Source organism: Empidonax traillii, unplaced genomic scaffold, assembly GCF_003031625.1.
Source record: "Empidonax traillii isolate 1590-97213 ecotype Southwest subspecies unplaced genomic scaffold, ASM303162v1 scaffold8:size5222938, whole genome shotgun sequence".
In the NCBI taxonomy this organism is placed as follows: Eukaryota; Metazoa; Chordata; class Aves; order Passeriformes; family Tyrannidae; genus Empidonax; species Empidonax traillii.
In genome coordinates, this window is record NW_020955201.1 from 1,379,422 (window position 1) to 1,402,458 (window position 23,037).

The 23,037-nt window shown below is 41.7% G+C and overlaps 1 protein-coding gene across 1 annotated transcript in view; it reads right to left on the reverse strand.

Annotated features, from left to right (window-relative positions):
- Window positions 1-2,075: 2,075 nt before the first annotated feature.
- Window positions 2,076-23,037, reverse strand: part of CMYA5 (cardiomyopathy associated 5) — a 45,559-nt gene continuing 24,597 nt past the window's right edge. The window contains exons 7-13 of the mRNA XM_027882490.1: window positions 19,113-19,262; window positions 17,982-18,128; window positions 14,445-14,589; window positions 5,547-5,680; window positions 4,695-4,794; window positions 3,545-3,721; window positions 2,076-2,667 (exon numbers count right to left, since the gene is read on the reverse strand). Coding sequence (XP_027738291.1) covers window positions 2,415-2,667; window positions 3,545-3,721; window positions 4,695-4,794; window positions 5,547-5,680; window positions 14,445-14,589; window positions 17,982-18,128; window positions 19,113-19,262 — 1,106 coding nt within the window. The 3' untranslated portion in view covers window positions 2,076-2,414. The remainder of the gene's footprint in view (window positions 2,668-3,544; window positions 3,722-4,694; window positions 4,795-5,546; window positions 5,681-14,444; window positions 14,590-17,981; window positions 18,129-19,112; window positions 19,263-23,037) is intronic.

The following is a 23,037-nucleotide window of genomic DNA, read 5'->3' on the forward strand; positions in this document are numbered from 1 at the left end:
AGACATTCAAATTAGTACTGTTTAAGCTCTTTGAGTGACATTTCCAATTAAAAATAACTTATTTCTTTTTCACAAAAACAGTAACACAGTTTCTGATACTGCCCAATCTAAAACTGAACCTTATATAAAATTGGAAAGAAAACAGAGTCAGGCCATTTTTTGAAATTTAACCAAATATTAGTAAGAATAAGGTGTCTCCAATAAAAACATTTTGTCAAGCTCAAATGTTGGGGTAGTACCTGAGTAGCAATGTGTGGCAATGGACAAAGCTTTCATTTTTTGTTTTAAATCTACTAATTACTAATACACAGTTGCCTTTGACAAAGCATTTTCTTTTTGCCTTCAATGAAAAAAAATCCAAATGATTTAATGTAATTTTGTTCTCCTTTTATCATTGTCTCTCCCCCTCTCAGTATATCATGCTGGTATCTGTGAAGTAATTCTTCTTTTGAGATAGCATTGACGAGGATGAGGAGTACACAGGTAAAAATCATCCCAGTAGTGGAATATTTCAGGCTTATTTCCAAGTACCATGTTAAGCTCTGGAGGTAGCCAAACCTTCAGTGAGCTCACTGCCTGCAGAAACCTGAGGAACACACCCTGCTGACACCACTGATCTGTCTCTTAGTTTATCACCATCTGCTCTGTGTGAGTTTCCAGCCTACCTTCTGTTGCCTCCTCCTCCTCAGCCTTCCTAGTAATGCTACACCAAACACCCTTTCTGTATTTCTTTCTCAATTAATCCTGAACCTTTTCTCACCATCCTCCACACCTCTACAAAACCCTCACTTGAGCCAGCAGGGCACAATCCTGCTTTTTCACTCCCCACTCTCCCGGGCAGGGACTCAGAACTGGCACCCTTTAATTGAAATGCCAGCAAGAGCTCTGGCTTAAAATAAATGACAACAGGATCTTCTTCGTGTTGACTTAAACAGGGTCAGGCTTGCCTGAGCCTGCTATGACAGTGTGGACTGTGGCTCCCCTGGGACACCAATCATACAGCAGGCTGGAACAGCAAGCATATGCCTTGATGGTGTTAAATCATACATAAACCAGCAGCAGCAGGCACCTTCTCTGACAATAAAAACCAGAAGCTTCATTGTAACTCATTTAGCTTCTCTTTTCAGACTCAAACTCTCTCTATTAGACTCCTGAAATCTGTTTTACTTCAGGGAGTTCAGCTGAGCTCAGAAATGCGTCTGGCAGCACAGCCCCTTGAGGCAGAGATCTCCAAAGAAGGCACAGCACAAGAAGCATTGCCTGCCTGTTTAAGATTAATTTACCCTCAACACTCACTGGAGTTCAGCACCCCTGGCATTCGTGCCTTCAGCCCTTGGGACAGGCGGAAAGACAGCCATACTACTGATGTGTGAAGTGCTTGGAAAAATGCTTTGAAAAAGCCAACAGTCAAAATCAGCATCCTATTCCTTTGCTAATATCAACCAATTTTAGCCTGCCTGTTTTGATGGCCCTGAAACGCTGCACGTCACTGTCATGATGCTGGTGCTAGTGCAGGCAACAAGAGAGCAGGGCAGATGTAGGAAAATATACACAACCCTGAAATTAGGAGCATCATTTTTGTAAGACCAGAGGTAAAAAGCAGTGATGGAAAAATGGTGATCCACAAGGTCCTGAGCAGAAACATTCCTTTCACCATTAAAACCACTTAACCAACAAACTGAGGATGAAAAACATAAGGGAAGACTTTTATCACTACTATCAAGTTTCCTTACACATGTGTTTCATGAGTAGCTATTCACAGGAACAGATATTTACTGACACAGTCAGGTAGATGTTAGTCTGCTGTGAGCACCTTAGGTGGGTGTGCTATACTCAAACTTTACACAGCTGATACAAAAACTAGTTTGGGACGCACTCTTTTTGCAAACATGCAGGTTTTTAAGTCTCCAAGTTTTCTTAATTGATGCATTTAAAGAGTTGGCAGACACTAACACAAGATACATTAACCTGCAGAATGTTTCAGTTGTTGAAATTTTTACACATTTTCTAAGTCAGTCGTCTTGGATTCAGGCTCTGACTGCTATGGCAAACGATGAAATGATGACTTTCACATATTGCAGTGAGAAATGCATTTATTTCATACACAGGTTCATAATTAACTTTAAAAAGACAGCTAGCACTATCATACCTAACAAAACTTCTTTATCCCCTTAGAAGTATTGCTGTGTGTATCACTGAGTGCATTGCATCTCCATCTGAAGAAGTTGATTTTCTTTCCAGGCTCCAGGTGATTACGTGTCTGAGCACTAGCTACAATTACTGATGATGTGAGGAAGAGCCGTGCACATAGCGTTCATCAGTGAAGACTAGACATCCCTTCCTGGCACCCCTCTTCTCCTCTCTATCCCCTGATACTATAATTGTCAATTTTACGGAAAGTGTGAAGAAGGATATCAGCATTGCTTCACGAACTCGGGCAGCTCCATTCCTGTGCACAGGGTAAGCACTCCTGCCTTCTCCAGGGCAAAGGCTGGGTGAGCAGCATCAGTGAATTTGTGCCTCATGGCAAACAGCACTAGTCCTTTCTCTGCATTGAAGAACAACAGTCTCCCACTACTGTAATCCAACAGGATGCCAATCTTGGCCAGGTGTTCTGTCACATGGACATCACTCATCACACCAGTGTGAAGAAATCTGTAAAGAAAGCTGTGGGAAAATGGAAACCAGAACACAGTGAGCCTCCTCATGATAATTTACCAGAAATAACCTGCGGCTTAATTCCAATCTATTAACAGGTGGCTGCATACATCAGCTTACCACATGGCAACAGCATTTTGCTCAGTATGTAGGCAAAGCAAATGTGGCATCACTTCAAAGCCCTGCCTGGCATGCTGATGAGCCTTTTCACTTGGCATCTCTGGACTCTCAGAATAAAAGCATATTGGATGTTTCATTTAGCTAGTTGTGTTCATACATCTATATGATTTCACACTGAAAAAAGCACACTTGTTTAGATCAAGATCACCTTTACACCATTAGCAGGGTGACACCTTACAAACCTCCAAGCAGCCTGATATTGGCGTGCTACCACACACTCTTCCAGCACACTGCAGTCCTGCCACAGTGGCAGGTGAGTGTCTATCACGGTGAAGGAAAAGGTAGGAGAAAGCATTCTCTGTTGAGGCTTGACATCTCTTGCAAAAGGAAGTAGATTATAAAAAGACTGCACTTATGGAAATACACTTGCTGGGGTTTAGTGAAGCAGTTCAGGATATGAACCTGGAATGACAAAGCAGGAGCAAACTAATTCTTTAAGTTTTATTCACTGGCTAAGTGAATAAAGGGTGATAAACCCTCTGTTTGAGATTAATTTCATTTTTTAAGGTATTTTTCCATGGAGGTGTTTTTAAGGTATTTGTCAAGGAGGTCTGAAGACCTTTGGTAGTTGTTCTTTTCTTATTATTCAAATTTTCATAAAGAAAGCAGAAGAATCTTTTCTGCTTTTATGATTCTTGAAGCTGTCTGGCTTTATTTTCATGAATGACAAGTAGCTTCCCAAGCAGCTAGACTGACTTTTCTTCACCTGGTTTGTGTAGGACAGCACCGCATGCACCAGGAGGTATCACTCAGCCCCAGGACACTGCTCTGTGTTATTGTCTCATAGCAAATCCCAATCCTGTAGCTTCTGCAGGCAGAGACAATAATTTCCCAGTAATGATATCCTTGAGCAGGCAGCAGTTCACCCAGGACTGAAGGAAACCTGTTTGTGAAAGAAGCATGCAGTAAAGTAAGTGTGGTGGTAGACAAACCATATTGTGATATTTCTTTAAGTCACATGATGAAGCATCACCTAAAATTACTAATGAATTGCACTCTGTTGTTCCAACTGCAGGGTTTTAACAAAGATTTAAACGTTGTCACTGAGAGCCTTTTCATCTTTGCACTGAGATGGTCTCACCTAAAAGATGTCAAATTTTGAAGGCTTATTCAAACTAGAAAGCGTAGTTGTTTGAGTAGTCATAGTGATAAATATCTTGTGTACATTCAGTTGTAACAGTAAAAAAGGTGCTTAAACCACTAAATCCTCATCACCTTTAAGAAGCTATATCACTATGTCACAATTGTTACAAGTGGACCTGTGTTTATGATAGGATTGATGTCAATATGTCAAAAAATCCCCCAGGTTCACAAAGTATATAGCCAGCTTAGTACAACCATGCTAAACATATCCCAAGAGCACTTCCTAGTTCTCTGAAGCCACAAATACTTTGGAAAACATTACCAATAATGCCCTCAGGAGAGGAGCAAAGTACGGAAGATGGATTGCTTCTATCCACAATATATTAAAAAATAAGCCCACAAATCTGACCTTTTCAAGGCAGCAAAAAATTGCTTTGAGACTGAAATGCTCTGACAGATTAAGCAGTGACCATGGGCTGAAGCAAATCGAGCAGTCCCAGAGATACCACTGCCTTTGACTTCCTGGCCATTCTAGAGTGTAGCACTGAACTTTTCCTAGCACCTACGTCAATGCTACCACTGTCTTTATTGAGATGTTGCAATGCTTGAAAGGGGGGGAAGGGTAAATCGCACAAAGTCCAGGGGCTGCATGACAATGATTCAGTTCTTCTTCACAAATGGTATCATGCGAAAGCTGTCCATAAGCAAAAATACAAGTGAAGGATCTATCCTAAACCCCCTTGAGTAGTTATGCTCATCATGCTTCTACTCACCCAGTGAGTTTAGTTTTCTCAGGAAGGTGGATCACCGTTGCATTGGAGGAGATTTTCAAAGCTGGATGGGCTGTGTCACTCAGCAGGCGAAATCGAGTTCCTGGTACAATTGATGACAAGGAAAGACCAAAATCTGAGAACCTAGCTACTTTAACATGAGACAAATCATAAAATGTCAAGAAACAATAACTACTATCTTAGCTGGACACAGTTGTGTCTACTGGCAGGTAGGAGTGACAGAAAATTGGGTACAAATGCAAGGGGGTTTCCAAGCTGTGCCAAACTGGGACATAGTCTAATATTCAGAAATGCAGGTGGGTGATAAAGAGGTCTTCAATATTTAAAAAGGCTGAATAATTTTCAATAATTTGTTTTTTGAAAACAGCAAATTTGAATTTTGAGGCTGATTTGGAAGAACCATACATTATTTATCTGGGAATCTTAGAGTTTAAATCATCCATTACATTTTAAGACGCTTGCTTTGCATACTTCCTCACCATTGAAACTCAAAGTCCATCAGGCTTTTATTTGAATGTGTTCTGCCAGATTCATGACAATGAGGTTGCCTGAAAAACATTTAATCACTCCATATCTGACAGAATTCAGTGTTTTTGTTTCTGAGGTCACAGCAGTTTTACATTGAGATAAATATACAAACTTCAAGCAAAGTAGTCCTGATTATGCTAATTTTAAGCAGAAAAAAAAAAGATATAAATTTGAGTTATTGAGATAAAAATTTCAATAACTTGTTTACTCCCCAATTGGGAACTTCAGATATGATTTTCAAAGAAAAATGTTTGGCTGCTTTGGCCCTCCATCCCATTGTTTTGACATCAAGAAATTATGATCTACCTTTAGTTGAGATGAGAGCTGCTTCACTTTGTTCACTTGTTCCGAACGGGTTGACAGCCCTCAAATAGAAGAAATAGTTCACATTGGGCTCCAGGGATACTTTCAGTTCAGGTTTCTTTATGCCAGCAAAAGATCTGCAAATTTTAAACACACATGGAAATTTATGCACTTACCCAAACTAGGAAAGACTAATTTAAGAAAACAGCTAAGCTGCCTAACATTATTACTGACTACTGAAACATTAAGCACCACACAGAAATTCCAAATCAGAAAGGTGACTACTGTTTTTGCAAACAACTGGGTTATGTAGGAGCTTCACTGTGGAACTTGAGGGATTGTCCTCACTTTGTCTGACAAATTTTCAGGCCCTTGTTACTGTACTACCTTTTCACTCAGTGCGATAAATTGGATTAATGATCACTTTGTTTGGCATTATAATCACCACATAAATTTCAAGCAGCACAGAGGCAAATCCTCATCTGCCTCTTGTGAAAAGTCTGCTTTACAAAACGAAGAAGTTTCTGAAGAAAAAACCCACCCTTTAAATAATTCAGTTGCATGACAGTGAATGCACATGTGTTTTTACTGTTTGGACACATGCTGCAAGTCCAAAAGAATGGCTACCCTTATCTGAGGCCACAGAGAAATCACATACTTCGTTATAGAATTATCATAAAATATTGATTCACTTTCTTATTATGAACTCCTTGCTCACAAATCCTTCAACAGCTAAGTCTGAGCCCTGTCTCCCTCATGCTGCTGTGCATTCAACAGGGCAGTTTTACAGGAGGCAGCAGCAGAGGAGCTGCCTTCATACAGTGCCCGGCTTTGACTAAGTCTCCCCATTGTGGTGCTTCAAAAGCTCCAGACCTCATATCCTAAACCACTGGTGTCTTTTTGCTGGAAAGCGAAGGTCAGCACCTACTCAATCTGCTTCACAGGTGCTTTGAAGTACCAGTGAAAAGATTTTAGATGGCTAGAAAGATGCCAATTTTATTTTCTGTTTTGCCAGAAATATGAAAGATTGGCTTAACAAATTCTCATGCACTGGATCTTGATTTTCCTTGTATTTGCCTCATATGGTAACATCAAAGACAAACAGGATATATGTACTGCATTGTATGCCTGCAGGTAAAGACCGTTTATAAAGTAGCTAATTTCCTCCAAAAATGCTTTCAGGAATTTTCAAGGCAAGTATTTAAATTCACAAACAGGAGACCTGCCTTTGGAGAGTGTGCAAGGCCCTTTCCCTTCCAAGTTAGCTTTTAGAGTGGAACCCACGATGCTCTGCCCCCCGCAGACAATGCCTCTGTCAGAAGCTGGACTAAACAAATTACCTTTCTCAGCACAAATTTACGTGACCCCGGAGGAGATAAGGCAGGCGAGTCAGCAGTCGGACCCCCAGACTGCTGCTATTCATTTCGAATGACTGTTTTTCCCCCTATATCCCACCAGAGGGCAGTACAAACTGAAGTATGATCAATGATCATCCATAGTGATTTTTCATATGTCTGCCTCTGTTGCATTTATCACGTCAAGGTAACATCTCTCGGCTCTTAACACACCAAATTCCTGCTAACACCACAGAGATCTCTTTCTAGGAGGATCCCATCTTGGGAAAAGTCTGATGCATCATCCTTATTGGTCTATAATATGTATTTTACACTAACAATTCAATCACTAAAAGTGATTGAAAGCATCTAGAAAAGCACTGGGTGTTCCTGTGATCTGTTCTTTCAAATTAAAAGAATTACAGGGTGTTCAGGGCTCCTGTGTAATCAGCACAGGACTATGCTACCTTTGGGGACAGCATTACATTAACGCTGGAACAGATGCAGTAGAGAGAAGTGGTAGAAATTGCATGCTTTGCTTCACCCTCATGACTCTCTGAAGCCCCGACCACAGGAGCACTTCAGCAAGGCACTGGGAGTCCAGCAGACTGGTCAGTTCTTACTAGAAGGTTTAGGGAAGAGATGTAATCTGATAAATTGCCTGATAAGAAACCTGAGCTCTTTAGACTTGAGAGAAGAAAAAGACTCATCTGAGTATAGAAAACAAGAGGAAAAGGGAAGATAAGATGAACAACAAGATGGGAACTGAGAAGAGACGCAAATACAAAATAAGTGAGAGAAAAGAAAAAGAGGATAGACACAGAAGTAGGGGAAAAGAAGTAGGCACCTAGGCTTTGAAGTTTGCTCACGCTTCCTAGGCAAGATTCACCCAATCCTTAAAAGGACCATAGTGACATCTTGGATGTAAATCTGAGAGGCAGACCACTAGAAAGGAGTTTTTGAGCAAATACTTACAAGTGAGATGAATTAATAACGCACTAAGTTATTCCTCAAAAGCTGTTTGTGGCAACATGTAATGGCCAGTCTTCGCAACGAAGAACCGGGGAAGGTCTTTACACCTTCCAGCCTGCGCATTGGATTTTTTAGGTGAGACACAGTGTGCGCGGAACTGAGCCCACCCTTTAATCCTGAGGTTCATCTGCCGGGGCCAAGCACGCTTGGACGGTGGCAGCGAGGTCCTCAGGACGTAGATGGATTGCCTTACAGGGCTAGCGAGCTCCATCTGCTCGGGGAGTGGCCCCGACCGGGAATCGAACCCGGGTCTCTGCAGTGACAGTGCAGTGTCATTTCCCCTAGACCACCGGGGGCTCCGTGGCAACATGTAGTACAGCACAGTAATGCCCTGTATATGGCTCCTTCTTCTGTCTTCTAAAAAAATGACATACAAGTCAGTATCCTTCCAAAGAAATTAGATCTTTTTCACTACTTGCTATTTATCTGAGGGTTAACTAACAAAACACAAAATTCTAAATTCAACTAGACAGTTACATTCTGGTGTAATGAATAGACATGGGGTATTCATATTCTGGAACTGGATCCCAGAGACTGGGTATTTAGAGAACATTTTGGATCCAGCCACTTGCAGAATAGGGTCAGCCATCAAAGTTCAGACTAGGGTCTCTTACAAACATGAAATTATTCAAAGAGGAATTTGGATGCATGTTTACATCAGAGACCAATAGAATGCCTATTTTCTGTTGTAATAATCAGTGAGACAGACAAATTATGACTTTAAGTAGATCTGGTCTGTAAACCGGTGATCAGACTTTCGCATAGCGTTCTCTGCTTGGTAATCTATTTCAGCCAGCTTTAAGCTGCCTAAGAATTAGAGCCCATCAATTTTTGCTATGATTAAGGCTTAAAAATAGTCCTGTTCCTGCCAACTAATGAAAGAGAATATGCTGACAAAAAGGAATTTCATTTGCTACATTCTGAGCCGGGTCCAAGCTCAAAACAAGTTGTGTGCAAAGAAGAAACAGGTCTTGCTATCTATTGCCTTGTTAGAGGGTAGGGTGAAGTGGGAGAGTGAATACTGAGGACTGTAGTTTCTCATCCTTCAGGTTAACCCTGAAAAAGCGAGGATGAGAAGAAGGTATGATTAGTGGTTAGCTTACAGCATCCAGGTTATGTGTAGGAGAAAGTGAAGGAAAATGCATCCTGACAGTGTTGGTGGAAGCCTGTTTAATTTCTGAATTCTTGTAACAAGCACTGCAGCTAGATCTTACTCAAGCTCACCTTAAGTACTGAACTGTAATTTTGAAAGAAAAAGAAATCCACCTACAACATTTCTAATGTCAGCTATTTTCTACTTTATCTACACCTGCCCACTTTGTAGATGATTAGAAATGCAATGATTCAATCAAACCATGAGGCATCCTGGCCTTTAGATTATATGTTATCTTATTTGCACTGTCCTCTCAATTTCTTGGTATCATGACACAAAAAATAGCGCAGAGAAATTTAAGAAACATTGGAAGTCAAATATTTTAAATACCTCCTCTCAATCCCTCTCATTACAAGAGGAATCTTTAAGTCTGAAAATACTATCTCCAAATTTCAGGTATGTGCTATTCAGAGGAGAACAAAAATTGCATATTTCTTCACCTTTAAATTGTCAAGGAATATTTTAGTAGCAGTTGTCTGTTAAATCTGCGATTTCACTGATTTTAAGGAAATCTGATGCTGTGTTTTGATGCACATTTCTCTCATCAGCATCCTCATTTATTGAAAGGAAACAACATCTAGGGGATTTTTTTTGCATGAACACAGCAAACGATATCCCTTGCAGTGATTCACAACACCCTCTGTGCTATAATTGTCATTTCCACCACCAAGATCCCACTGAAACAATACCTCCAGAGCTGTGCTGGTACCACTGATGTGAAATCAGAGCTGAAAGTACGCAAGCTTCTCAAGATACATGTAGAAGCAAAAAAAAACTGTGCACCATGAGTGGAAAAAAAGCTCTTGAAGGTAAAAATGATGAGCTGAGTTGGCTCCCAGCTCTGCCACATGCTTCCTCTTGTCTCCTCTGTTCCAGGACCACCTGCAACAGTACTTGCTGCTACCTGTGATGGCAGAACCAGAAGAAAGAAAGATTCTGTATTTCCCATACCCTGTTTTCTGAGCTAGCAGGACAATCATGGGGGCAATGCAAGAGGAGAGAGGCTTGCTCGTCTTGTTCCGACATTAGACCTGCTCCATGAGAAGCCTGAAATTTTCAGCTGCTAGAAATGCCGGTCTTGCATTGTTGGAGAGGAAGACAGGCACGGCACTTCCACTTCTACAAGCCCACCACATACTGCACTAATTCCTGCCTCCTTGAGTCTTACAGATTTCTCATGATGTGATACAAGCTTTCCATCTGAACAGCCCACACACCTAATCCCTGGACTATATTTCTCACAGCTTTCCATCTTCCACCCACAACTCCATTGACTTCTCAATACAAAGAGGATGAACGATAAGAAAATAGCAGAGCTGTGGAAACTGAAAGAAAGATTTCAAAGCCTCACTCATAAAGATTCTGAAAAAAGATTCGACCTGGGAAGGAGTTTTAAAACCACAGCATCAGGCCATTGTTGCCAAAGACTTAAGATGATTCTATATGAAAGCATGGCCCTCAGGTGGGAAGCTAGCAAGGAGAGAGAATGGAGAAGGGAAAACATAGATTTGGGTGAGGTTTTGGTTTTTTGGTGTGGGAGGGTTGTTTGGTTGGTTTGGTTTGCTTTGGGTTTTTGTTTTTGTTGGTTAGTGTTTGTGTGTGTGTGTTTCGGGGGGGGGGGGGTGTACTTTTTTTTTTACAATATTTGAAAGGAAACTTTAGTGAGGTTTCCTTTCCAGATGTGCATCAAATTCTCTCCCTGGGGAGCTGGGACTGCTCCAAGGACCTCTTTTGAGATGTTCAAAAGCCTCCTGGACAACTGGCTCTGGGTGGCCCTGCTTAGTTAGGGATGTTGCTCCAGGTGATCTCCAAAGGTCCCTTTCAACCTCAAGCATCCTGTGATTCTGTGACATACAGAAGGTTACAGGGAGCCAGCTCAGATCAGGGACTCCACACGTGTCTCCAGCTGTTCAGTGGGGACATTTTTTCCTGCCTACTCCCTTGGCAGTGTCCTTTACCTTGGGTGAGCTCCCAGAAAGATACCTGTGAAAGCAGCACTGTGAGATGGGGCTATGCTGCTTTCTTCAGGACCTTTCTTGGGTGTTCTTCCTTGACCTCTGCTTTCAAGCTCTGCTTCCAGCAGCAGCTGTATGAACCTTCCAGAGCTGCTGAGAAATGTGTTTGAACTTCCACCCAGGGACTAGGAAATTGCTTAGCTACAGGGTTGTCTCAAGCAAAAAAGCCACAGGCTGTCTGTGAAAGGGCACCACATTTGTCTAATCCCCAAAATGAACATTACTCAGGAAACCTGTGAAGGACTATCTCCAAGATTTCAAGGAAAGAAGACAAGAAACGGCAGCATTTAAGGCCAAAATTCTGGATGTGCATAGAGACTGAATTATTTCACCTGATATTGGCCTCTAGCCAAGCTGATTGACTTCTAGACCTTAATTTCACATTGGGGCCCTTGGATAGGAGCGTTGTGTGCTCCATCCACCAGTGTGCTCTATCCACCAGTAAGCTCTTTTTCCCTCAGCTTTATACAAAATCTTAAACAGAAATCTTTAAAAAAATTTCTCCATCACTGACACAAGCTGTGACATTACAGAAAATTTCCAGGTTATTCTCAGGGGATTCATTTTGGAAAAGGAGAGAGGAATATTTTTCAGGAAAAATAAGTGGCAAAACATTAGCTTTGACATGCAAAAAGAGGTCAGAGGCCTTATGCAAACAGAGAATTTTAAACTACAGCAATTCTGAGAAAATTTGTGATTTTGTCCTGTGGGAAGTTTTCACACTTGTCACAGTAAAAGGCCAGCTTCTGCCCACAGGGAGGCCAAAAAGTCAAATGTGACTCAGTATAATTATAACCATGTTAGATTTTGCATAAGGTGACTTAAGAAATGAATGGGTCAGTCCTGGAAGCTTTTTGCCACAGTTATCAGCACACAAACTGCTTGGTGTTATCAACACCTTTCTCATGGATTACAGGAATGAGCACACACCCTGATTCTTTGAGAAAAAGAGTCAGTTTCAGTTAACAGCACAGAAACTTGAGGGCAAAAATACAGCAGAGTTTTTGAGAGCTGTTACATTTTCTTACTCCCTGTTCTCTTCAACATCTCCATAAGTGGCTTGGACACAGGACTGGAAGAGACACTAAGCAAGTTTTCAGATGACACAAAACTGGGAGGAGCTGTTGACTCCCTCAAATGCAGGGAGGCCCTGCAGAGAGACCTCGACAAATCAGGGGACTGGGCAATCACCAACCCTACGAAGTTCAACCAGCAAAAGTACTGGATTCTGTACACATAATGGGGCAACCCTGGATATACAGAGAGAATGGAGAATGAGATGTTGGAAAGCAGTGCCATGGAAAGGGACCTGGGGTTCTTGGTCAATAGCAAGTTGAATCTGAGTCAGCAGTGCCCTGGCAGCCAGGGGGCCAACCGTGTCCTGGGGGCATCAGGCAAAGCATCGCCAGCCGGTTGAGGGAGGGGATTGTCCTGCTCTGCTCTGCACTGAGGCAGCTTCACCTTGAATATTGTGTGCAGTTTTGGGCACCACAATGTAAGAAAGATATTAAGCCATCGAAGAGTGTCCAAAGGAGGCCAACAAAGATGGTGCAGGGCCTTGAGGGAAAACTGTGTGAGCAGCAGCTGAGGTCACTTGATGTGTTCAGCCTGGAGAAGAGGAGACTGAGGGGAGAACTCATGGTAGTCTACAACTTCCTCATGAGGGGAACAGGAGGGGCAGGCACTGATCTCTTCTCTGTGGTGACCAGTGACAGAAACCAAGGGAATGATCTAAAGTTTTGTCAGGAGAGGTTTAGGTTAGACATTAGAAAAAGATTCTTCACCCAGAGAGTGACCGGGCACTGGAACAGGCTCCCCAGGGCAGTGGTCACAGCACCACGCCTCACAGAGTTCAAGAAGTGTTTGGATGATACTGTCAGGCGCATGTTGTGACTCTTAGGGATGGTTCTGTGCAGAATCTGGAGTTGGACTTGATGATCCTTGTGGGTCCCTTCCAACTCAGCATGTTCTGTGATTCTGTGATCCCTGACCAACAGCAACTTTAGCAGGCTGACAGGGGCCTGATGGTCCCATGAAATATGTACGAAACAAAGCAGGTCACAGCTGTCCTCTGAGAGGCAGGAGAGCTGGACAAGACTTCTTCTTGGTTGCATTAATACAGCACACTGGTACTGCATGAAAAGAAGTCGTCCACTCACAGAGAAATTTTATTTCAGTTTTCAGCCTACTTTTGTAAGGAGCAAAGCATTACAATTTCACTGTTGTACTGGTCTACTACAAACCTGTAAACCCTTCAGTCCAGTTAAGTAATTTTGACTGCAGGGAGAGGGGCTCTTCCCTCTCTGCCACAGCTCCATAATGGCCACGTGAACTAGCCCCTAGGTGAAGACCTTATCAGGCTCCTCAGGAAGTGAAGACAAGAAGTGAAGTGAAGAGCCTCACTGAACTGAAGCTCTTCCACAGGGTCCTGTAGTCAGTCACCCCTCTCCACTCCCCAAAATTTCTCAGACCTTTGCAGCTGTAATCTCCTGGAATATTGTCACTGTTTTTAAAAAGCAAACTAACAAAAAACCCCAGGCCCCAGGGACATACAGACCACAACATATTTCCCTGCCCACAGCAGCAGGATTGGAACTTCATGATCTTTAAGGTCCCTTCCGCGACCCAGGTTATCCTAGGATTCTATGATTCTAAGATAATTTTCTCTGCATTTCAACAGTGTGCTGTTTCATGGCTCAGTGGTGCCTAAATTCCTCCTCGCCCTCTCCTCTATGCAGCACAGGCTTAGTATAGGGGAAACCAGAGAGGGTTTGGCATAAACAGACACCGCCTCAAATTTCAAAGCTACTCTCAGACCCCTGTGGCACGCCTGCACAGCCTGGCAGCACTGAGCTCATCTGTGCTTTGAGGGGGCATCTGCATGCACATCCAGACACCACAGATGGGTCACCAGCATTACTGGGACACCCTTGCTAAGCCCGGAGCTGACTCCACAAAGCAGATAGCAAACTGGTCCAGGTACCCCATCACATGACTCTCCATGGAGCTGAGCTGCCCTCCCTTGCCCTGCCCCGGGGCCACGGCAGCTGCGGGTCAGCGATTGCTTCCCCGGCCAACATAGCCCTGAAACTTCTGGTTGATTGCAGACAGCACAACATCTCCAGGGTTTTGGCTCCAAATGAAAAGGATTGTCCGGTTAAGCGGAATAAAAGGGAAGTACTTTTGTGTCTCAGCCTAATCTCATGGACTAGTGTCTGTCCCTTAAATTCCTCAGCACACAGAAGCAGATTTCTTCCTCGCGTGGCTGAAGGCAGAATAATCTCTTGCGTAACGAACCACGGCCTGGGGGACGGTCATTAGCGGCTGCCTAATCTGACCAAGGGGCTTTTATGACCGCGGCACTGACCTGAGACCTTCTCCTTCCGGCGAGTGCTGTCGGCAGTACTCCAGGATGAAGGACTCCGCTGACACAGAGCCGGCACGCCAGCGGACAGTGGCCGTGTTCCAACACACTGTGCAGTCCTCGGCCTTGATGGTGGGGACAGCGGGTGCTGGGGGACACAAGGACACGTTAGCTTTACTCCGAAGACGGTCCCAGCAGCTGGAGGGGAATGTTTCAAGGGAAAGCAAGAGTCACCTCCTTGAAAATCCGTGGGATAGTTACTTTCCCCCCCTCCAGAAGTGATCTTTCGCTTTTGCTTCAATAGCAAAGGGGCACATTACAGGTAAAAAATAAAAACATGCTGGGAAGGTAACTGTGAAGATCTGTGCATTTCTACACATCGTTAGAATGGCAGTGTAAATTTTTATGCCTTTCCTCAAGAATATTTTCCTCATTTCTGCCAATCTTCAAGAAGCAGAACACAGAGGTAGCACTGCCTACGGCTCCCCCTGCATCACCTCAATCCTGTCCTCAGCAGTGACTGCATGAATTGCATCAGAAAAAAAATGTGGTGCTGCAGGGAGATGCTGACTTTCTGTTTAATTATGTCCTGGTTATTTTTGCAACGCTAAAATTTGGTTCTGTAATGTCTCCTTTTAAGAGACTCAGTTTAAGAACTACAGGGCCAACTGCAAGACAGAAAATGGAATGTAAAATAATGCACTAGATGCAAGTAATCAAAAGCTATTGTGTGAAACTGCACATTCACCATTGTAAGTTGAGAATGGATCAGTTGTATTTTCTTGCTTTCTCCCTTTCTGGGAAATAGCAACTTAAAACACCTTATGGCCTGTTGTGAAACTCACATAAATTGTCTTAATACCAATTCTAAAAGAAAGGTTACTATTTAAAAAAAAAAAAACAAAACAAACCCAAACAACATAAAAAATCATTTAACTTCTGAAGACAGAAAGTTGCAAATAGGAGGCTTAAGTCAAAAGGCGAGATGAGACGATTTTATGACAAGATAATCTAATAGAACTGCAACAAACATTCTACATGCATTCTGTCTTTTAAGAAAAATAATTCGTTGTTAGTAGAAAAGGAAAGAAAACCATCCAGAAATATGTAACAATTTCCTGGATAGTGAAAATCTGGCGGGTAGTAGTTCAGATTAAGATTTACTTGATGTTTTACTACAGGAACATCTAACGTAGGTATTCCCCAGAACAATGAATTTGTGGGATAGAGTCTCATCTGCTAATACCTCTTTGTAGCTCCCTTAGCAATAATTCCTTTACTCTCCTCACATATATTTGATTATTATCTGTTTCTAAATGCATCTGTTCCTAAAGAACAAAAAATTATTAACTGAATCCCCTAACACCTGCATTCAGCAACTCACACACATACCTACATCTGTGTATGTGTAAGCAGCTTATTACAAGACATGAAGCTTTTTTTTTAATTTTAATTTGAAAATATCCACCTAAAGAATAACTGGAATGAACATACCAGAAAAAGCTGTTACTGTGCTTCTGAGATTTTTTTCTAACAAATTAACTGCAGCTGGAGTACATATCTAATTTAATCATAATCTTTCAGAATTTATTTAAGTGTTTTTATAACAGGCAAAGAGCCAAATAGGGTGAGAATCACATGAGTTTTGAGCAACAGCATAAGGTGGGTTCACTTCTATGTCCTTAGGATTGCAAAGAGCCTTCATGAGGAGAGAAGTTGTAGGGAAGGGGTTGGAGGGTTGACAGATTCTCCCTGCCTTTAGCATCATTCCCTCACAGAAAATACTCCTTGGAAACAGCATGTTTCTCTGTGTGGGGAAAGACAAGCTGTGAGGAGCACAAGTCAGGAGGTGCTGGGGGAGTGCCTCAGCAACTCCCCCTGCATTGTCCACAACTTCCCAAGCCCACTGTCGCCTCCACGGGTACAATACCAACAGAGAAACTTTGTGAGGATTCCCAACACCTGGATGAGTCACAGCTTCTTCAAGCATTGGTGTGTGTTTTCACATACCTGCATATACCAGCAAATTATTTTCTTCTATGTGCTAAGTTTTAACCTGAACTACTAAAAATAAACTCTAAATTCTTGCTTCTGAGTTCATTGGGCTACTTGAAGAATTGAAATATTTTTTCTTTATATCAAAACAGCTGGACTCCTTTTGAAGAACTCTTTTCTATTACTGGTGCTTATCTTTCTGGATTTGGTGTTGAGGAGATGCAGCAATTTTGTACCAGTTAGTGCTCCGCAGTGCCCCACAGGTCCATCTGGTTTCACTCCAGAAGTAGTTCAACTCAGCTTTGAGAAAAACTGTTTAACAAGACCATATTTATTTAATTTATTTGTTTTCTTAAAGAAGTCGGCCAAAGGAAGTAATTAGAGACTCACGGAAATTAACTTCTTTTTAGAAGGCTTCCATTTTGAGGAAAAGTGTGGTGATCTTGATGCCAAAAGACAAAGTGATTTCTTAAGAATAATAGCGTTAGAGGGGTGGAAACCTTTTTTTTTAAATTATAATTTATTAGCTAATAATAACAACTCATCATTATTTAGGCAGAAAGTCTGCACCATGTTCACAATTGCATTTTTGAGGCCATAAAATATGAATTTCCACTTTGAATTATCCAAAAATTAATCTCTCTTAAAATACAAATCCCAAATTAAGTAATTAAGAGAATTATCAACACATTTGAAGTCTATTAAATTAGGCAAAAGGTTTGAAGCTGTCGGTGCTGTCAAATGATTTCAACAATACTCTCAGAATTTTTTCGTTATAAAATTTTTAAATATCCTTCCCTGTATTCTTGCCTGCAGGAATAGAATAATTGCTTTTATCCTGTAGCACTGAAAAAATTGTCTGGCAGGAGGGCCTCAGACACAAGGACGCTTCACCTTGTGTGTAATTTAAGAAGCAATAGTTTTGTCAATACAAATTATTAAAGAAATTAATACTCAGAAAAGTGAATCAGTCAGATGAAGCTCATAAGAAATGCTCATCTAATTACTCATCTTAATTTATATACTGCTTAAACAACAGCAGAGCCTCTCAGCCACACCTGAGATTTGTGTCCCACTGAGCAAGACACAGCATGTAAACTTGGTAAAGCAGGCCTTCCTTTAAAAAATTAATAACTTAATGCAATGTAGGTGTATTCAGGAGGATGGCAGAGAGGTAAAACACACAGCTGTCTTCTCCGCTGTGTGCAGGAAAAGAAGCAGCAGCAGGGAGCAGGCAGGTGGCTTTCCCAGAGCTTCCCTGGGGCACTGCAACACACTCGGAAGAGAAATACATAATGTGCTGCCCCAGTGCCCCAGCCATTTGGCCTGAAACTGGAAATGTCTTCAAAACTGAATGCCTTCAACTTTCCTCTCAGGAGCAATTACGCCTCTATCTCCTAGCAAATGGGGAAATGACTCTGAGCTGTGTGCTATCTGCCAGATGGGCTGAATGAAGCAGTTTCTTCTGTTTCAATAACACTTTGGACTAGAATTTGTTTTTGAACCTGAGGCTTGTAATAATCAAATGCCAAAATGAATACATACCTGTTTTAAAAATGGCTTTTTCACTGGGTAAGCTACAGCCTGTGCCATTCACAGCCATGACCCACACACTGTAGCAGTGATCTGGCTCCAGGTCCTCCAAAATGCAATGGCTCTCTTTCACCGTCACTCTGTACTCTTCCACTAGGGCTAAGAGAAACATACACAAGCTTGGAACATCACACTTGTGTTGCACTGTTAGGGCTTACAGTTCAGTCTCTCGACTAACATATTAAAAAATTCAATTTAAAAAATTCAGAAAACATTAGTAGCCCAGATTGTCATATCTTACACCGACTCGGTTCTGACAGAAAGTTTTTGATGTGCCCTTGAACTGAATGTACACAAATGCCATTGATGCAAGGGGAGATTATGGCCCCCAGTCCTACTGAGGACTAGACTGCAAGCTCGGGATGCACAATCAGCAGTTACCAACACGGGCTCTCTAACATTATATATATAATATAACAGGCTCTATAACATAATAATTTCTCATAATAAACTGTATAGGACTTAGCTATAAATTACCTAAAAAGCCCTTAGCATCCTTTAGCCTGCACACACATGCACACATGGATTTGTGCAGAGCCTGGTTGCTAAAGGTGACTTTATGATCAGTCTGAGCTTTTTAATGAATGAACATTTCAATTCCTTTTATTCAATTTCACGTTTAACATATGACATTTTTTTTTAAACCTCCATCTACATGTGGAAATACTGATTACCTTTTCCTGCTGCTTTTCTAGTGGATACATATTTCAGAAGCACTTGCAGCACTCTAAAGCTTAATGAAGGCTGTCCTTTTGGGAGATCTATCTGCAGTCCCCATGAGTACCCAGGAGCAGCATGGACACATCCTCTCTGGAGGTCAAGCCACTTAGTAAAAGGGCAACTCAGCAGGTGAAAACAACTGTCCTTCATTTTACAGACTATGACATTTATCTTGCATTTTGGAGGACAAAGGGGAGGAGAAGAAACATCATTGCCCATCCTCAGTCCTATATGTGATGTCTTCACAGCCACTTTTCTTTCTGTGTCCTTGTCACTCCCCTGCAACTCGTATCCCCCTCTGTTTACCCCCTCTGTTTAGGGCAGAAGGAACTCCTGCAATTGAGAAGGCGAGATGTTACACACCCCCTGCATCTTTGGTGGTTTGCAGCTCCTCCATACAATAGACCTGGAAGAAGTCGATGGCATCCCCGTCATTCACAGACCAGTAGACAGCAATGGAGGTGCTGGTGGCTGAGTTTGGCTCCTGGGGTACCACAGTTGGTGCCTGTGGGACTGAGAGGAAAGTCTTCCATTGTTATATGTGCTCCTGCATTTTCAGGCACATTACCTACAGGTTTGTGAGGCAACCCAGTTGCTTATTTTCATTCAGATTGCTTATTTCCCCAAAGCAAGTACAGCAGGAAAGACAAAATACTGGCACAGTTTTAGAGCATCAGGTCCTCCTAAATTAGGAGCAGAAAAAGGTGTCTGCTCAGCACTGAAAGCTGTCCATTTCCCTCATAATCTGGACAAAACAAGATCTAGTCCTAGTACTGGGACCACCCAAACCCAGTATAAAGTGTGTGCCCACACCCTCATCCAGAGACAGATGTATGAACTGATCCCAGCAATGTGGGCACGGGAAAGGACCTGTCACACCAGGAAGGGATTTCTCCAGTGTGTTGATTCTACAGATATTGACAGCAGCAGGAATGTGCTTTAGGCAGAGGAAGGCTCTAACAGCACTGGGGAGCAGAAGGCTCCCTGAAGCCTTGGATCTGAGGTGGACTCCCACAGCACATGCACAACTCATAACTCCTTCCTGGCATGGTCATTTTTCCACAGATCCAAGGGACTGAGAATCCTTGGTGTGCAGGTGAACCTGAACTCTGCCAAAGTACCTGAACCCCACAGTACAACCAGTATCATTCCTCACAAAGAATGCTTCGAAGACTTTCAAGGCTCCCCAGATTTAACATAAACTTTGTTTCCTGATTGACACAGATCCACCCCAGATGAGATATTGTTCTCCTCTGTGATTATGTCTTAAAAGAGAGAGAGGGGAAAGAAAGAGGCAAAAAGCCCCAAAAGATGTTAATTGTTAAAATGATTGCAGGGAACGAAAATACATGGTTCTATTTCTTCACCCAGTAAATTTCCATACTGCATGAATTCTCTTAAAATCTCAGCAGAAAGCTTTTGCTTTCTTTCCAGTTATCTCCACAGTAATGATGATGATCCCCTGTGGCATGAACAAGGCAAATGCAGATGCTGGCTGTTTTCTTATGACTTACACAGAGAGCTACCAGTACAGTAGGATTACATCTGCTGCCCATTGAAAAAAAAAATAAATTATCCTTTTCATTGCTAAAAACAATCCTCATTTTGTCTTTTGACTGTAACTAGAGTTGGCAATTAAAAAATCTAATATCTTTAGGAAAATACTTCCTTTCAATGGACATAGTAGGGAAACCATTTTTCTTCCCCATGAAGTTGCCTAGAAACTACTATTTATGGTCACAGTTGCAAGATTTATTATTATGCCAAATCTGAACAGAAGCCAGTTTATTGAATGAAAGTTCTGAGGGGAAAAAAAAAAGGAAAAAGAGTGATAAATCAAAAGCAACACTGAAAAATATTTGATTTCTAATTTCCTTTTGCATAATATTAAACAATTTGAAAGGAGGTAATTTCAAAGCAAGAAGTTAAACTGTTCTCCTCAGAAACAGAACATTTATGGGTTGTCAAAGTACTGGTCCCTTTTTAAGTGTATTTTATTTAATAAAATGAGATATTTGCAACATGAGTTTGAATAAATGATATTTTTCAACAGAAAAGCGGGAAATGTTCTCATCAGTTCACTTTTCATTGAAGTGCTGTGGTGTAAGGAAGTTTTCCTTCTCACTACCTAACCCCCACTGCCCCTGGAAGAGAAATAATAATCCAAAATATTTTCCAATGTAATGAGAAAAACACTCCCTTGGTTTTGTGGACTTGAAAAACGAGAACAGTTACATTCCTCTGTGACTCTATTGGAAGACTTTTACAATCAGTAAAGGGCCTTGCCTTACCAGATGGCTTTGGAAATAAAAATTTTTAAATTTTTAATTTTTTAAATTTTTAATTGTTTTAAATTTAATTTTCAAATAATAATTTTTAAATTATTCTGCCACTCTTCTCGTGGCAGAACCTGAGTTCCAATATGCTCGACAGGATGCTGCTACAGTTTTTTTATGCTAATGCACTTGTGAATGGGGATAGCTCACATGAAAAGAGGAAGAATTTGAGGGAAAACAGCTTTACATTAGTGAATATGGAAAAATCAGGTTCTATGAAATTGTTCAGTAAACCACCACAAAGGTCTGACAAAGGTCTTCAATATGTGACAAATGAGGTATTCAAACTATTCAATTCCAAATCAAGTTTCTTGTAAGCATATAACTCCATTGTCCTTCAAGAAGAGAGTAACTTTGAAAAACAAACAATCAAATGAAGATAAAACACCCAAATTTTTTTGTCTTCTGCTAGTCAAAGTAAAAATCACAATAGCAATTTAAGTACTTGGTCGTGGAAGTGAAGAATAAAAACCAGCTGCCCAGTAAATATAAAGGATGAGGAACTTCAAAGATCTCTTGCTAATGGACAGTCGTTCATTTGCACTTTGTCAAAGTAAACTGGTCTGGAGTCAGCAAACACAATAGCTAATGCAAACCAACCCAAAAAGCACATTTCAGCAGTTTAGGGAAATACATGTTGGAGTGGCTTGTGGGAAAAAGAAACATAGCATGACAAAATGGATCTGTCCTCCTGTACGACCTTGCTAGTAGGTAGCAGCCTAGGAGGAATGAATGGTTGCACCCATGGGATTTCAGGAGGAAGTTTAGGAACTAGCCAAGACGCATAGGCCATTTTCACCAGCAAGTTGACAGAGTGGGTTACAAAAAAGGTCTTTTTATCTCACTTCCAAAAAAATGACATTGAGATAACAATGCATTCACTAGTGCCTGTCCAACTTCACCTGAGAAGCTTCCAATGCCATAGGCAAATTCATATAAATCTGATGAGGATTTTAAGGTCTCGGACATATTCAAGTTCCTCTAGGTCTAAGTAGTGGTGTGAAGAAGAGAGACAGTCTTTCCATAGGAACACTTCTAAGTGCACTCAACACTTTTTAGACACCGGAGTGTCTGCAAAAGGTGGCATTTCTCCAATGTCCCATTAGTCACCTGAAAATTCACCCAGGAATCAAAGCACCTTAGGGAATTTGATACTCTAGTTTCAGTGCTCAGGAACCAAACATATGAGAAAGAGGCTTCACTTCCAAAGCCAGGGAGTGACTATGATGGCAGTGGTGCATATGGATGGTAAATGGGAGGCCACAAAACACGACAGTGAGATGCAAGGCTCTAAACCAATGTTCTCTTGAAAAAAGAAATTGAGTGAGTTCCATTATGAAGAAAATTAATTCACAAATTGGCACTGACAAGATCTTCACTGACAGCTGTCCAGATCTAGATAATATACACTTATATGTGCAGGCAGAGCAGAAAGCCTGAAAGCAGAAAGGCTTTTTACAGGACATGAAATACCACGCGCAGTTTTCACTACTACCCTGACAAACCATGGCTGTTTCCAGCTATAGTTAACCACTTTCTCTTCACATCCCTTGGGGATTTCAGGTGCCTCCATTCCTTTGGCACAAGTTCAGAGACCTCAGCCATCAACCAGCCCCATACTCTCTTCCCCATACCAGGCATACTGGGGCTGCCACCCTTAGAGGAAGAGAGCTCAGGAGAACCATTAGGTTGCTTCTTCTGTCCCTGCCTGCAAGGAAAACCAACTTCTTTAGCCCTGGGAGATTTACAGATCAAGACTTTCAGATAGTCTGAGGTACAGATGTCTGAAATGATGCAAGAATTCCCCAATTTAGCACTTCTGTCTCTGTTGCTCATCCTACTGTCCCTACTACAAGCCAAACACTTGTGCACAATTAAACTTCATTTTACATTCCACTCTGATTGCTAATTACATGGTTTTCAACTTTATACTTCTCAATAAGATTCTGTTT